Source organism: Parus major, chromosome 3 (genome assembly GCF_001522545.3).
Source record: "Parus major isolate Abel chromosome 3, Parus_major1.1, whole genome shotgun sequence".
Lineage (NCBI taxonomy): Eukaryota > Metazoa > Chordata > Aves > Passeriformes > Paridae > Parus > Parus major.
Genome location: NC_031770.1, coordinates 44,570,763 through 44,587,841, shown reverse-complemented (window position 1 = coordinate 44,587,841; position 17,079 = coordinate 44,570,763). Strand labels below are relative to the sequence as shown.

General features: G+C 38.8%; 1 protein-coding gene across 4 annotated transcripts in view; it reads right to left on the bottom strand.

Annotated features, from left to right (window-relative positions):
* ACTN2 (actinin alpha 2) overlaps window positions 1–14,305 on the bottom strand; it is a 67,425-nt gene extending 53,120 nt beyond the window's left edge. For 2 of the 4 annotated variants that reach the window (XM_015622705.3, XM_019006127.1), the window contains exon 1: window positions 13,873–14,304. In XM_015622705.3, coding sequence (XP_015478191.1) covers window positions 13,873–14,007 — 135 coding nt within the window. In that variant the 5' untranslated portion in view covers window positions 14,008–14,304. Of the gene's footprint in view, window positions 1–13,872 lie in introns of all 4 variants that reach the window. The other 2 variants (XM_033512683.1, XM_015622704.2) reach the window with 2 other exon arrangements.
* Between the last annotated feature and the right edge of the window lie 2,774 nt (window positions 14,306–17,079).

The following is a 17,079-nucleotide window of genomic DNA, read 5'->3' as shown; positions in this document are numbered from 1 at the left end:
CTCAGGGAACAGTTAAGAATAGCAATGACTGTGAGTAACCCCACAGATGCAATCTGAGAAAACATTTTCACATACAGAAATTTTTTTAGCTTTCACCTCTAGGATGAAAAGTCACTGTCCCTACCTCTCACTAATAAGGTCAGTTTTGGGCACCTCCAACGAAGCTGCCATTTCTGGTGGTTTAAGTGATGGGGACACCTGTCCCCCTGAGAGCTAAACTGAGCATACAACTCACCTCATAGATATTACCAAACAGTCTGCATGTGTTAGCAACCTTGTCACTTACTCACCTGGCCTGGGTTCAAAACACTGACCTAAAAGTGAAAGGTTCCCGTCAGCCACACGTTTCCAACCAATAAATTAAAAGTCCATCTTCAGCACAAGGTTCTCTTTCATCATGAGCTGGGGTGTGCGAGCTATCAGAATATTCCACTCGGAAGGTTTTGCAATACTGAGACTTTTAATTAATAATGTCACCACTTTGCTAAGCAGTGCAAGTCAGCTTTCTCTTGGATTTGAATGACTATTTTTGCAGTACAGTTTGTTTATTCACATCATATGCATGAATCCCTGGAAAAAGATGGTCCTCAACAGCATCCAGGCAATACTCTATGAGAAACCTTTCTCCAAATGCACAAGCCCAGCTGTATCATGTCAGCCCTGGCTAATTCACAGTAGCCAGATGGAGTAATGGGGAGCAATCCCTTGTTTGTAATGACTTTACCTCTTGGTTTTCCCTTCTACTTCAGCAACAATATGCATGACATCATTTACACAACTGTTTTTTGATGACTCTGCTCTCTTTGCCTTTTATGTAAACCAACAGGTATGTTAATACCTCATCATAACAGAATTAATACCACTGGATTTTGGATTACATACCATTATGCAGTGCACATTCTCAATGAGGAAGATTAACTTTAGAGAATGGTAAATAATGGTACAGTCTGTGAATAAACAAAGCTCTCAAATTACTAACAAATTTCCAAGTTATAATAGCCCCATATTAAATTGCATTCTCCAATGAGAGTGAAAAGACAGGCTGTGAGTGATGACTCAGTGTTTGAGTTCTCGCACTTCCACAGCTTTCTCTACAACTTCTTTCAATTTATAAAACCTCTTTGCATGTCCAAAACATTTATCCCACAGTAGAGGTGAAACATAAATACATTCCATGGACTGAGACCTCTAAATGCAGAATTAGCCAGGCTCTTGTTAACCTTTACAGGAGATTATATTTTACAGTCTCCTGTATATTTTGAAAAATTAAAGTGCTGTAGAAAGTGAAAGAACTTGTTTTTCATAATCCTCAGAAAACAAGTATTGGTGAAAAAAATTATCTGTGAATCAAGTATGTTCAGAACACTGTTCTTAAATGGTGGTAATGCTTCAAAAACAAACCAAATAAAAAGAAAAAAAAAGAATCAATGGAACAACACCAAAAAAAAAAAAGTTTTGAATTATCTGGTTTTGGTCAATGGCTTTTTTTATCTTTTTAGATATTAATTTTGTATTTCTCTCAAAGGAAAAGTCTATGAACATGCTGATCTCTTAAAAATTGCCATATTGTTTCTATCATTTATTAATTCAACAATTAACAAATCATGGGAGAGGTTTTTTTGTTACATGCAGCACTGCCAAATTTTGCCCTTCAAAATGCCTCCTACTGAAATCTCCAGAAAAAGAGATGCATCACCCACAAGGACCTGTGCCTTTCTGACAGAACCAGGGTACTCCTACACGACACAGCAGGGAGCTCACAGCATCCAGCCTGAACCTCTGAGGACTGCCAGCTATTTTCATGGCACAACAGCATTTTCCTCTAACAGGGTAAGCTAACTTTAGAGCGCCCTAACCAAATATTCTCTGCTCTGATACACTGCACTTTGCAGAGCTTGCATGTACACTCCATAAAGAAGCAAGCCTGACATTACAACCTGCAGTAGTATGGCCACTTACATCTTACACAGCATTCCCCATCACTTTATGCCACAGAAACTCACTGTGCATGCCTAGGAATAAATGAGCTCTTGCTCAGTTGTCAGAGCATTAAAATAGATTTGCCACTACACTGCACAAAATTGAGTGCTGCAAAGAAATGTACACATCTTTATAATAGTTTTAAGGGACTCCGTCATCCTTGTAATAAGGACTGCATCTTTGCATTTGTACAGAGGTACATATTCATAGCTCATAAAGTGCTGTCCAAATGTTCTCATGTCCTCCCCAACCCATCAGGCACAGGACTAGGGACACAAGCAGAGAACTTGCAGAGCATGAAGTGAATAGGTTCTGTTAGAAACTCCTAAGTACTGATGCACACTCCCAAATATCTCTTTTCCATGCACCCTCTCTCTTGCTCTCTGTAAGACTTTTTAGATAAAGATCTTGAGTGAACAAAATTACAACAATTTCTGATACTCAGAATTTCATGCTCGGTTAATGGAACAGAGAACTATTTGCATTCTGGTGCTTTCTGGATCACTTCTGAGCAAAGTGACATTTGGGAAGTCTTGCTCAAAATGCTAGTTAGACAAAGGATTTAAATACTGAAAAACTGAGAAAAAAAGTATAAGAAAAGGTATTTCATATATCATGGGACTAAAATATATTAAAAAAAGTTGAAATGTGACAGGATCAAAAGAAATTCACCCACTTCTACATGGCTCAGATTGATTTAATTCTGGAGCACCACCTTTCCTGTACTTCTGCTTCACAAGAGTATCAACAAACTAAAAGGCCTCTTCAGGTAAAGATTTGCATTAAAATTGCCAACAGGTTTGGAAGTAACTGTTTTAGCAATGATAAAATATCTGACACCAGCCATTTTACTGTTTTCTCTCCCCCTCTATATTCTTTTCCAATTGTCCACTTCTTCATTATTACAGAAGAAAACAACAATCTCTGTTTCATTTGCCTCTCCCGGTGGGGAGCTGAAAATAAAGTACAGGTAATCCCAAAAGGGATGCTGTGGTGGATCTGCAAGGGAGAAATCTGCAGGTGTGTTTCAAAAGGGAAGTCAATGCCCCTCATATTGCCTGTGACTTTCTCTCAACTGTATTAAAAAGGAACATGCATTACCACTACCCTGTTAGTGCCAAATGAACCTTCTTAATAAAGAGATAGGATCTCCTATTGCTTCCATTCTTAGGCCCTTCTTCCACCAGTACCTTACAGTGTTCCTCCTGGTTTCCCAAGAGTCCATGCACTATCACAGATAGTGCTGGCTAACAGTTTTGTTTCAGCAGATACATATTTTAAAGACCAAATACTATTTAGGATGAGATGAAAGAAGCATTCACACGTTACAGTATGGAAGGAACTAAAGGTATGCCCTCTGGAAATAGAAGGATTAATTAAAGTAGGCTAATCCAGGATTTAGTTGACTGGATTTCCAAATGTCTTTCCTTTGCTTTCTCTGTTGATTTTCTTCACCATACTGTCTTTATCCAGTAATTATACACTACATTACCAGGTAAGTAAATCCTTTATAAATTTGTCAGTACAATCAGAGTGGGATAAAACTACATTCCTATCCAATTTAGCAACATTCTTTAAAGCACTTCCATAATCATAAAAGCAAGTCTTCTGACCGATATTGAAAGTTTCTTTCAATTTTACCTTCACTAAAACACATATCCTTAAGTCTCTGACACCAATAAATGATAGGAAAATATATCAATAGTCAGATCCCAAAGCATTTACACAGTAAATGTTGTCTTTTCACTCTGTTATGTAGTACATTTGGAGATAACCAAATCTAGTTCCACTTGTAATCTAAACTAAGTTTTCAGTTGAGACTTATAGAGAAAGGAAAACCTCATACATTAATTCCCCATTATGCAACAAAAGGCTCCTCTGTGGCATATATGCCACATTACTCAATGTAGTATTTCTCAATACACAAAGCACATAATCTGTCCATGTGAATCACTTCACTGCCATAACTGATGACTAAAAAAAAAAAAATTCAATTTTTATTTCATGCTTGTTTTAAGAAACTAATTTTTAAATAATTTAGTTATTTCTGGGGTTAAAGATACCACTTAAACATACTGGGTTCATTTGTTTATGCTTAACTATTTATTTTTTTTTTTAATGAGGCATTATCTATAGAATAACATTTTCTAAAACATTTAAAATATCCTGTAAGACAGCAGACTTTCAGACAAATTTCAGAGTTTCTAAATAATATTAGTGAGGCTCGGGTCCCTAAATTACTTATGTTTTCTTTAAACCAGAATAAATAGCAAAACATTACTTGGGATCTTTGGATGACTTCATTACATATGAGTAAGAAACTTAACTAAGTAACCTGTTCTCAAGTACTTAACTAAGAATAGATGGGTAAATAAACAATGATGACTGTAACTGCTGAAGGCATAAACAATAGTTTTAGACAATTTGTGATAAGCAAACTGCTTTATCAATTAAATAAACAGTTCTTTGTTTATGGCATCTTTTCACAACAGGAGCCATGATGGAACCTGTGCTCGGTCATGGAAATGAAGGCCTTAGACAAAAGGAAAGAAAATCAACTTCAGCCTCATGTCTGGTGTTTTGCTTGTCTTTTACTATAATGCCAGATGGCTGATAAGTGCATTGTACAAAATACGTGCATGCACAGATACAGCTGCTTGTGGGGCTGCACTGCAAACTACATTACTGAAATGGTTTAGGATTAAGAAGTATTAAGAAGAAGGAGGGTTGCCTCAAATTTCTTCCATGATCTGGTATACAGCAGGAGATCATTGTACCAGCAAATGAAGGGGACTGGAAGCCTGCGGATGTTAGTAGAGTCAAAGATGATCAGCTGCTCTGCCAAAGAAAACACTTGGTGAAACTACTCTCCAGAACTGAGCCAGAGATGAGCTTGGACTATAGACGTTTTCATAGCACAAAGGAACTCCTCTAGGTGAAATAATACCCCAGAGCTACACAATAATTTATAGTTGGTTGTGTGAGGGTTTTTTTGCTTTTTTAAAATTTGAATTCCATGCAGCTGGGTACCAGTTTTCTTCACATTAAAGAGTGCCATGTCTTAAGTCTTGCAGCAGTGAAAATCTACACTAGTGCCAAGATTAAATATAAAACGGAGTTTAAAAAAAAAAAAAATCACTTAATGCTAGATAGTTAAGCCTTTCTGTGACTGCCAAAATAGCAGGCTGATTTTCAAAGGTGCAAAATAGACAGAAGTTCCTCCTGACGTCAGTGGAAATGCCTGGGTGTTCAACACCTATAAAAAATATGAGTGTTTCCTTAGATGCTTAAGGAATAATCATGGATGCTAATTTTAGCCTGGGGTAGTCACTTTCCACAGACTCCTGCTATGGTAGTGGGGTGAGCAAGGCTTTTCAGAGGGGCAGTTAAGATTAGAATCTGTCTGCTCTAAATTAGGTTCTGCAAGTTATCAAAGTAATGGATGGCTGGACTTTTTTAATTTACAAGTTTTTTGAAGAGAAATAAAAACAAACATCAGATTTCAAGTTGAAGGAATGCTGGCAATTAAGAGCAGTTGGGAGTAAGCATTTGAGGTAAATGGAAAATCTTACTCATATCAAGTACAGTTAACACTTATCACTGCCATCTGCAAAGCCAGCACGTAGGTATTAGAGCCACCGCTTTGGAGATAAGGATATGGACAAAGTGATGTGTCCTATAACTCAAAGTGGACAAAACCAGGACCAGACACAGAAGCAGCAGTGCTCCTTCTTGCACTTAGGACATAAATTTAAGATTTATTTTCTCCCCTCTGTGCACAGTCAGAAATTTTAGGTCCAATTATAGAAACTAACTAAAAATCAGCCAGACAGCTGTCACCCTCTGCTTCCCCCTAGACAGGCCTTCAAAAGTATGAAGTGTATTTCTACAAGTTACCATTCCAAGTAGGAGTCACTTTGACAAAAAGAGATCATTGCATTGCAGAGCATTGCCTCTGTCTCTTCCTGCAGAGCAGTGACACCTGCCCTGTAAGCCTTTCACACCAATTCTTTGAGGATTACCGAGACCACACTGCCTCGGTCTGAAGTGTTCCTTGTACTGCCAGCAGGAAGAGCCACTACAGGTTCTGTAACGAAACAGGCACAGAGGGTGATCATAACACTGTGATTGCTGGTTAAACTATGTGATAAGAGGAGAACCTTCTATCTTTAAATATATGCCAAGTTTTATCATGTAGAAATAGAGCATTGTGTAGGACCTGTATAGTTACGAAAACTTTGAGGCATCAAGTCTCTCAACCTGAGACATATTTCAAACCAACAAATCCAGAGATATAAGAAGAAACATCACACACTCCTATCACAGCATTCCATGAAATGGTGTTTCCCAAACACTGAAGATGGGAAAACAACCCCAAACTACTAGGAGTGAAACTTAATTAAGGAAGAAATGGAGTGCTCAGTGTGAATACACTCTCTTTCTGGTATTGGCTGACAGTAAAGAATGCATGGCCATAAAGCAGATATTCACTCAGTCAGCAATTTCTCAGTGCTCACAGTGGAGGAATACCACATCAGCAACACATTGTTTATCCCAACAATTATGGCTCAGAAGAAATTATGCTTGGCAGTAAAGCTGTTGAAATCAACTCAACTTTGCCAACTGTGTAAGCACTTTTATATTTGTTTATTTGTGAGGGTATAAAATAACACACAGGAGGGTTGTTTTTTGACTTGAGACAAAGCAAAGCATCTAATCATACCATCTAATTCTATTTCATTGATGTGTTTCTTCCTGCATCACATCTACCTGCATTCCAGCTGTGAATCCAATGCATTCTTCTGTAAGCAGGGCCTGCAGTACAATTTCTAAAATACCACTAATATTTACACATTAATCACCATTTGCAACTAAAGAAAATCTTAACGCTCAGTCTTTTTGAAATTAATCAGTAGAACTGTACAGTGCAATTCAGAAATTACTAGCTAAATTAAAAGTCATTAAATAGATCCGAATTTATGCAACAGTGATCAATTCATGTGAGGCATTTGTTGGCATCTGATTTTTCCATCATAATGATGTCTTTTGTCTTGTGAGAGAACAGAAGGGTTTTAATGAAAGATTCTGACCCGGCTCCATTGGCCAAAAGCAGTCAAAATTAATTTTGTAAAGCTGTTTTAATTTAATTTGGAAATTGATGATGGAATCATGATATTTTCTTACTGATATTCATCAGTTTACAGAATTTACCCCAGCCCTGCTTTTGCTTGCACAGGGCTAGAAATTGTATAAGCACAGATTCATTTTTACTGTGGTCTCAGGGCCGAAAACCCTCAGAGCTCGTCCAAGCAAACATCTTCCATGCCTCTCTTTTCAACTCTCCAGTGACTCAAACACAGATTTGGGCAAGATGCAGACATCCCACCCCCAGGAGATTATTGCAAAGTCCACTGCTTAACGCACAGCTTTTCTCTAGCTCTTAAGCACATTGTTTGCAGCTTATGGAAACCCACTTAGACCCATACTTTCTTCCAATCCTTATTGTCTTACTAATTGGATCAATGTACCTACAGACAGAAATTTTACTATACAAATTTCAGGGGAGGTTGTGGTGTGTATCTATGAGTGAATGAAGCAGGTAGCCTTTGCTTCCCATTATAAAATGGTTCATATAATTTCATAATCTGTTGCTGGCAGATATTTGGGTGTCAATGGCAATTAACAGCTGTGGGAATTACCATTTTGACAACACTTAAAAGCATACAGAACCTGGAATGGGTTAACATTGAGAGGTTCATTTGAGTTCAAATAGAAAACGTAATATTGAGCAATATATTGACTTCCCTCACTCAGTACTGGTAGAGGAAACCCTCCCATTCAAACAAAGTACCTACATAACCATTTCTAGCAAAGTTAATTTCATAATAGTTTTCTTTGATTTTTTTTTTTCTTTATAGACCAGCACCACAGCATTCAGGGCTGCACACCTTATTGACAGCTTCCAAGACAAAATATGACCATTCCACTATCCTTTCAGCATGCTCCTCTCAAGCACCATTCCATGCAAGTAACATCAGCAAGAGGAATTTAACATGTTACTATTTTAAAAAGCACTAATCTCTAAGAGGCAAATTGTACAGAACAAGCCATAAACACGTTCCCTATTTCTACAGAGACTCCTGCTCTCAAGGCAACTCTTCATAGGATGAAATAAATTGCCACTCCAAGGCCTTCTGTTGCATCAGTGTCTCTAATACTCGGGACAGTTACAGTATATGCTGAGAAATCAAGACACGTTGTTGCAGGAAAAAAAAAAAAAAAGTTTGTCTATTGACTACCAAGTTCTCAAACAGATCTATGGGGCCATCTCCCACTGACAATACACATAGAATTTAAAAGAAAACAAGAGATGTTCTTTGTGTGTTCCTAATGCTAGGGCTTTTGACATCCACTGTTTGAAAAGAAAAATCTTGATGCACCCGAAGGGGGAGCATTTGTCCTTGGAATGCTGATACTTTTGTTCTTTTGTTTTGTTTCCTAAGGTGCACTCTGCATCTACAGCAACATGTATCATTTGGCAGGACATTGCTATTCTATACAAGACAGCCAAATACTTGCTGAATATTAGGGAAAAAAGTCTTAAAAAGGGGAAATTGTTTGCACTTTTTAACTGTTAATACTAATAGAAAATCCTGTGTTTCAGCCACCAGAATTCCCATGACACCTACATGATCCTAATTATCTGCAGAAAAGGTAAAGGAGGGAGAGAACTGTGGTGCAGGACTCAGCATATGCTACCACAGCACATGGTTTTTCCATTATCATTCTGCTTTTGACTCTGGATGATTTTCCTCGTGGCATATTCAATCCCCTCCTGAAAGCAGTTCCAAAACTACTCAACTCTTTATAAGAAATATCCTCTTTATAAGAAATATGTGACTGTTAACAGTACTAGAAATAGCACTAGTTAGTATAGTCCTAGTTAGTGCTAGGAATAAGTAATGAGAAGGTTCATACTGTCTCAGAAAGGAGAGGACTTTTTGCTTCCCTCACACCTCCTACATTCATGTGCAGACCCTGCTCATGTTTCTCACTTGCAGAGGGGAATCCGTGCCTTCTCAACAATCCCACTGGTATTCCAAATGGGTAAAAAGTGCCACCTCGGTAAAAACCCTCTAGTGGTGGTTTATGTGTCTGCCATGCGAGCTTAACCCCAAGGCTCATTATTCAAGAGTAAAAGAATTTTACATGGTTTAAAACAAACAAACAAAACCCAAACCAATTTTATTTCCAGATAATCTCAGTAAAAGTGGAAGACCTAGGCTGGAATGCCCTTTACACATTGCAGATATTGTTATATTGTCCACAACAATGATTGCAGTCTGGAGTCTGTAAACCCATGAGAAGTGGTTCTATAGTACTTAATTTTGCTTGTGGAATCCAGCTTCTCCTGCCAACCCTTTTCTGCCTTACATTTATTTTTCATTCATTCATCCTTGCTTATTTTTGTCACCCAGTTAAGAATGAAGTTGTTTCTTTCCACTACATCTGTCTTCTCACTCACCAGTAGAATTCTTACAGGAAGAGGTCTCTGATAAGAAACCAAATTAGATTCCATCCATAGAAGACCAAGCAAACTTTAGAGTAAATCCGGGATACTGACTGTAACTCTATAAATAGACTCTGAAGTCAGACTGAACACAAGGTCAATTTCTCTTTCAGGCTGCAATGGACCTCTCAAATCAGATGAATTTAATAAAGCTGCAGCAACATAAGAAAAATAAGAACATTGTCCATAATCCATAGTTCTGATAGCTCCTGCCAAATAATTTGCCATACATGTGATTTCCAAATGCCTTTTTTTTTTTTCTTCCCCTTTTTGCTTGCAAGGACAACAGGAGTTCTATTACCAGCCAAAGGAGGTAATGCAGATAAATCCTTATAGGTCACACTGGAAATGTAATCTGATAGGCACTGCTGAAGATTGAAAAGACACAGCTTTTTTCCTTAAGAATCTTTTCCAAAGTCCTCACTCACGCACAACATTCAGTGTCACTAAGGAGATCTGCATTCAGAAACAGGGCAATATCAAGGTAAATAAATATTTTACATCTTCTTGTTTATTTTATACCAGTATAAAAACCCCATCCAAATAGTCACCATTTACATTGACATCTACATTAGAACTCTTCTGCATTAACAAAGCAGTGGTACCAGGGCTACAGAGCAAGCTAGAGTGAGATCATTCAACTAAAACCATATCAGTAAGGCAAGGAACATGTTCCCAGTTCTCTCCTTACATGTGTTAGGACACTAGTGTCAGACATGTATTAATGACTGAGAAGGCACATGTTAAATATGTGAGCTCAGTTTAATGCCCTACAAAACAATGCAACTGTCATGAAAAAGGGATCACACTTGTTTCACAACCTTCCCTGGAAATCTAACAAACCACATTTCACATCAAAGTTGTAAGAAAGCACACTCACTCTTAAAATTACTTATAGCAAAGGTTGCAAATAGGCGAGTGCTGTTTAACACATGGCTCACCAAGCAGTGTTGGCAGATCAAAAACATTGCAAAAATACAGTGTGTGTGCATTTCAAGTAGCATTGCTGTTCTTGGTTTCCTAAGCTAAGAGACACTGCATTTCCTTATGTTCCTTCTAGTTCTACTGAGATACAGGGTAGCGAAAACTAAAAAGTTTGTTGAGTCTGTTGAACTTTTCTTGAAGCTTAATAAATAAATTTGTTACAAAGAAAAGAGAAATTATGTTGTAAGTCTTCCATTATAAGCTGGTATGATTTCCACTTCCACTCCAGTTGAGCAGAGATGGGACTGAAAGACAGCTGATCTCTAGTCTGACAGACCACAGAACAAATTCCTTCTACCAGTTCTTACAAGTATCACTGCTCTCCTCTTTCTACCAGTGAGAAAACAGAGGAGAGCTGACCTTGTCTAGGGTTACAGAGCAGAATGAAGAAAATAATCCTACCCTCTCTAGCCAGGCATTCTAATTTCCAATATTTTTTTATTTCTGTGTAGTTCTGAAGAAACATGGGGCCACTTCCATAGATCTTTCAGGTGCTGTTTTAGCACACATGGGCAGTGGAAGCATAAGTGGGTCAAAGAGCAGACTTCAGAAGTCTTCCATCTCATGGTACAGATCCATATATTCAAAAGACACAAAAGCCATGGTTCCCTAACTATTTTATACTGTAGACAGCATGTCCGTCCAAAATACAATTTTAGATTTCTTTAAAGTTGCTGTCTGAAATGCCCAACCACATTTAAGTTTTTGCCAAGAGCATCTAATACAAAAATGATCAAATTGTTGCATTTTCTTGATATCCCGAGTTGACACAGGCTAAATGTTACCTCAACTAAATCATTTAAATTGCTGTTCACATTCAGAGAGACTGTGCTAAACTACAACTCAGCTTTCTTTCCTCTAGTGTTCTTCATATATTTTTGGACATCTGCGACCACCAAGGAGCCTGGATTACAGCAGACCATAATACTCTACGAACCACGGTTATAATTAGGCGTCACCTCCATTGTAATCCTATGGACGTCATCATGTGTTACCAGCATCTGTTGACAGATTTCATACCAGGCATATCACTGAAATGGCAAGTCTGGAGAGGGCAGCCCACAATAGAAACAATGGCACTTATTTTTGGTTTGTTCCAAGACTGCCTAATAGAAAATATATGCTGCCAACTGCCAGGGCTCCACCAAGATCACTTCTGAATATTGTATTACCAATTAGAACAAAGATCTGTGCCCATGTACTTGCAATCATCTCCTAATGAATAAGGAAACTAAGAAAGCACTTTCTGCAACTGTCTTAGCACAAATTAGGAAAAGACAGAAGCCTTGACATTCCATAAAGTTTATCAGTCCCTTTTGATAAAGGGAATAGTTACTTTTCATGTGATAATAAATTCAGATTTCTTTCCAAGATGAGGAATAAGAATCCCCTCTTGTAAATTTTATTTGAATATGGTATCATATTAATATTAAAACTAAACCCTGGGAAGTGGCAACATTAAGTAGCAGAACCACAGTCCCTACTCCATGGAAGCAAAGCAGAGTCAGCTTTAATTTGACAGTGTGGAAATCTGACTTTCTGCTGAAGTATTGCCTGTTCAGAGGAATGGAAACATAAAATTTTCAGTGCAGTATAATTGCTCCCCACTTTCCTGAAAAAATCAAGAGACTTGTTGTAAACATAAGAATGTCCATCTAATCCATGTTCTCTTTACTTTTTTAACATTTAGCTACATTGAAGGAAAACTGTATTAGAGTGCATTAGTATCTAGTAACCTGCCCATTTTCTTTTGAAAACAGAATTCTCTGAAATAATGGACAATTGAATCCTAATCAGATGTAACACAACATCTTACAGCTGAGCAGTTTCAAATCACTAAAGCACTGCAGCACCAAGATAATTTTCATTCTCATTATAAAACATTATAGTTCAACATCTGAAGAGTGCCAAATTAAAACAAATGCCAGTGTTGATGAGTACAACTTAATTATTCATTCAGCAGCATCTGGTAGTTCAAGAAAATTGAACTTTAAATTAGAATAGAACTTCTCCCCTTATCCTCACACAGCAGAATCTGAACAGGTATGAATGTAAGAAAATGAACAAAACCAGCTAAAAATATAGAAGAGAGGCTATAAGCTAAATCTGAGAGGAAAATATTGCTTCTACAAATTTTAATGGAAAAGCAAACCCACTGGCCCCAACTGTTTTAATGGCTCTTACTTTTATAGTTACACTTTTATAGTGTAGCTTTTATAGAAGCTGTAACAGTGGGACAGACTGTCATAAGATCTAAATTGGCACCTTCTACTTAAGCTTCCCATCTATGCAAAATGCACATTCAACCTTATTGTCCAGAGCACTGTCCCTCACTCCCTCCCTTTTTTCATTCTTGTAACCAGCAGATAACCTTTTAATCCCAGATCTGTCAGCTGTGACTTCAACATCACCTTTTAAATAAGGAAGCAATAAATCCTTTGCATTATTTCATCTTTCTTTTCCATATGCAACTTAAAACTTAATGTTATGAAATTAGATATTGCAAATATTACTAAAGTACCGAAACATTGACATGACTGCTGCTGGGATCATAATTTGTGCCTATGTTCAGAAAAAGAACATGGGCAGTATTGGTGACACAATAGTGCCAACACTACAACCTACAAGGCAAGAAGCAGTTCTTTGAAAACTGTGTATTCCAAGGAGTTTAGAGACATGGGGTTAGGGTTTTTTCCCAGACAGTGAACTGGCATATAGGAACATAAAAATGACATACAGTTTTCCAAATATAGCCTGGATATATTTCCAGGCAATATTTTCCTTGTCAGGTCATACAGTCAGAATGGAGATAAATAATAAATTCTAATAAGAGCTGACTTGCAAGATCACAATTTCAAGAGTGATTTCTCAGTCTGCTCTCAGAAATATTGCAAACTTTTTTGCACACTAATTTGGAACCATCTCATTCATCTCTCTTCATAATTGATATTTACTCTTTATGAAAATCAATCAGGCACACACGTCAATTCAGAGTCTGCTTTCCAAAAGGAAGATCCAGGAAGTGAAGTTAAAAGTTACTGATACATAAATCTAGTGGTACTGACAGAATACTTACAGTGCAATATAAAAATAAACTCCTGACTTCTGTAAATTATTTTCATCTGACATAGGCTTCACTTAAGAATCACACAAGTGAATGCTTTATCCCAAAAATATGGCATAGCTACTATACATCATATAAATGGCTTATACAACATAAAATATATTTTATTAGAACCCCTTGCTGCACAACCCCGACATTCCAGACACAGCATGGCAGTAAGATAGGGCATCACTTCACACAGAAGCACACAGACAGATACACATCATTTCCAGACCTTCCTTTGCTGTTTCTCCCATGCTGGGTCCAGGAGCAGGTCCCTGTCCCACTCTTCTTCTTGGGTCATGTACTCATCTTCTTCATAGTTGTAGGTGTACTGCATGTTTGTTTCTATCTGATTCATGCTATTCATGCTACCCGGGGATCAGCTTCAGCTGCTGCGGCTTCTGCTACGATTTAAGTTGAGTTTACTTGCTGAGAGCTTGTAAGCAGCAGTGTCTTTTTTCCTTCTTTCTTTCTGATTTCTTTTTTTTTTGTGTGTGTGTGCTTTTTTTTTTTATCTTTTTCCAAGGTGACAGGGAATGAATATCGACTAATCTTGCTGAGAGCAGAGGCTGAAACTGCCAGGTAGGCGCTGACCCGTGGTGACCTTCCTTCCCCGTGTCCCTGTGTGCCGCTGCTGCTGTCGGTCCCGGTGGCTGACCCTGCGGAGGAGCCCGGCGCGGCTCCGCGCCGCCGCTTATTATCCCCGCCGGGCCGTCACGTGGGGCCGGCCCCGCCGCGGGCACCGGGCGGGCAGCGCTGCCCCTCGGCCGCCCCTCGCCTGACCGACTGCTCTTCCGACCTGCTACACACCTGCCCTTTGCTCCGCTTCGCTTTCCTCTCTTACTCACGCGTGTTCCTGCTCCCCGAGACCCGCCTGCCAGCTGCTAAGGCAGATTGCTCGGTCTGAGGTCCGCGTCCCCCCTTGTGCCACCTCGCACTTTCAGATTAAGGATTGCACAACCCAGGTGTGATGTCCAAGGACACCCAGGAGATCAAACGTTTTCCAGTGGAAACAGGTGTGGAGTTAACCAGACAGCATGGAAGCACGACTTTAGAAAGCAACGCGTATCTTTTTGCCCAGGAAACGCGCTCAGCAAACCCAAAAGCAGGCACCAAGAAGCACATACAAAGCTCTGTGGAACCAGTAACTTTACAAGTGTGTGGCAGGAACCATTGGCCCGTGCTTTCCACAGGGCAGAATCTCAAAGGATAGCGCTGAGATCAAGCATCCTGGCAAGCACGTCCGGTATCTCCCGTGCCCTATCATTTCACTTGCTTTGGCAACGATGTTTCTTCTGGGAATTGGCAAGTTTACTACGTTCTTCGTGGCGCTTGTCATTACTGCCTGCACCTAGCATCAGCCAAGGTCATCTTCCCTAGCGGTGTCCACACTGGATACAATAGGAACCTCACGTAGAAAATGAAAATGCTCACCAAAGCTGAGCTTTTGGAAGCCTTAAGTTACAAAATCGGGTGTAAGGGGAAGCTGTGCTCATTAAAGGCTCGGTAGGTCTCTAAGCCAATGGGAATGAATAACCAGGATAATTTACACCTAGACAGCATGTGTCCTCCATTTGATATTGCTAACTAAAGCTGTTTTCTTCCAAGTCACCTTCTATCCCTTAATTCCAAGCAAGATAGAGTAACATGCACACATGTACAGAAAACACCTACTCCTCATCTCAAAAAAATTTTGTAGATGCAGCACTAATGTTGCAAATTAGAATTCAACAATAACAGCAAGCTGAACTTCTGAAGACTGATGTACATACAGTCAGATAAATAGTCTGAAAATTAAATTCCAAATCCAAGCAGCCAGACAGAACCACATGCTTTTCACGTGCTCAGTCCAAATACTCTCCAGGTTGCTACACCTCTATCTACATAACAAAGCAAATGCTATGCTTAGACTTTTTTGCCCAAATGCAGATGAGCATTCTCTTAGGACACTCTGAGACCATATCAAATAGCAATTATAAAACAACACAATTTATGTATGTGGACATTCTATGTATGCTCGTGTAACTTGTGGGGTTTATATTTATAGCTTGGTAGTCACCTTTGGTTTTCAATACAAGTCTAACTACAATCACTTAAATGATAATTCAAGCCTTCTTCATTTCTTTTTATTCACTATATAGAGCACAGGAGAAGTTTTTAAAGGAAATGCTGGAAGAAGTCAGAGGAGTCCTAGAAGTACACACATAAATTGCAGCACTGTGACCCAGAGCTGCCCACTATGCAAAGAGCTCTCCTGCACTGTGGCTCATGGGAGGGGAGCCACTGCAACCAGCTTTTCTCCTTTCCTTGGCACTGCCTTGTCTGGGGATCTACATGGATGGAAATGGTTCTGCACCAGTCCTCACTGTGCAGCACAAGTGAGCCTTACAGGTAATGATGGCTTCAGCCAGGGAGGTATTAGCTACAACTCACATTTTATTTGTTGGTCCTCACCCTCTAATACAGGCCAGGGTGCCCACCTCAGCCATGGAATAAAAACTGAGGTGCTTTGGCAAAGAATTTCTTTGACAAAGAATATCCAATCCTGTGGATTAGGACTGCAATCAGACCCATGTCTAGATTTCTAGAAATCGAAGGACATTCTACCCAAATTTTCTAGAATTCTTAAAGAAAGTTATTAAGTGTTTCATAAAATAATTGGATTTTCTCAAAATTCAGCTAGCCACTGCTGCAAAGGTACTACTGTTCATTTTTCCATGTTTAATTGGTACATAGGTAAACACTACTTGAAAACAAAGAAAATAAAATGTTTTCCTTGTTCCTAGGAACCAACAGCCAGAACCACAGCATCTCTCAGCTAGTCTGAGAGATTAAAGAAACCAAGATCAAGATCCACTTTGGCTAGGTTATATTAGTCAATTTTGAATAAAAAAAATATTTCTGAATGAAAAACCAAAATTTTTGGTTCAGCATTGTCAGTTTTCATTTTGGGAGAGTTGGGCTTTTTACCTGTGAAGCAGGAAGCTAAATGGAATAGCCCTATTAAAAAAAAATCCTGCCTATCTTGATGGAATCTGACCTGCTTTAGGTTCTCTAACTAACTGCTTACTGCCTCTTAATCAGACAGCATGAGTAGGCAGGGGAGATATTTATAGATGGAGCTTTAGGAGGAGTATCTGGTATTTTGTTTACTACTTTAATTTAATTTTATAAACTAACTGTGTGGATGGTAATGAGAAGCATATGAATGGAGGTCCGGAGTGGAAAGAGAGCCAAACTTGATGCAGAAGGGAGTTGCCTCTTTCAGCTCAACAAGAGAATAGGAAAACTCTGCCTAGCACAGTAGTATGAAAAAGCAATTTGCTTCACCAAGCTTTTTCCCACATCAGAGGTAGGTTAGGACTACTCCCAAATAAGGCTGGCAGAGCTGCATAGCCACAAACTATGTGTGTCCAGGGAGAAGGAAAATAAAACCAAA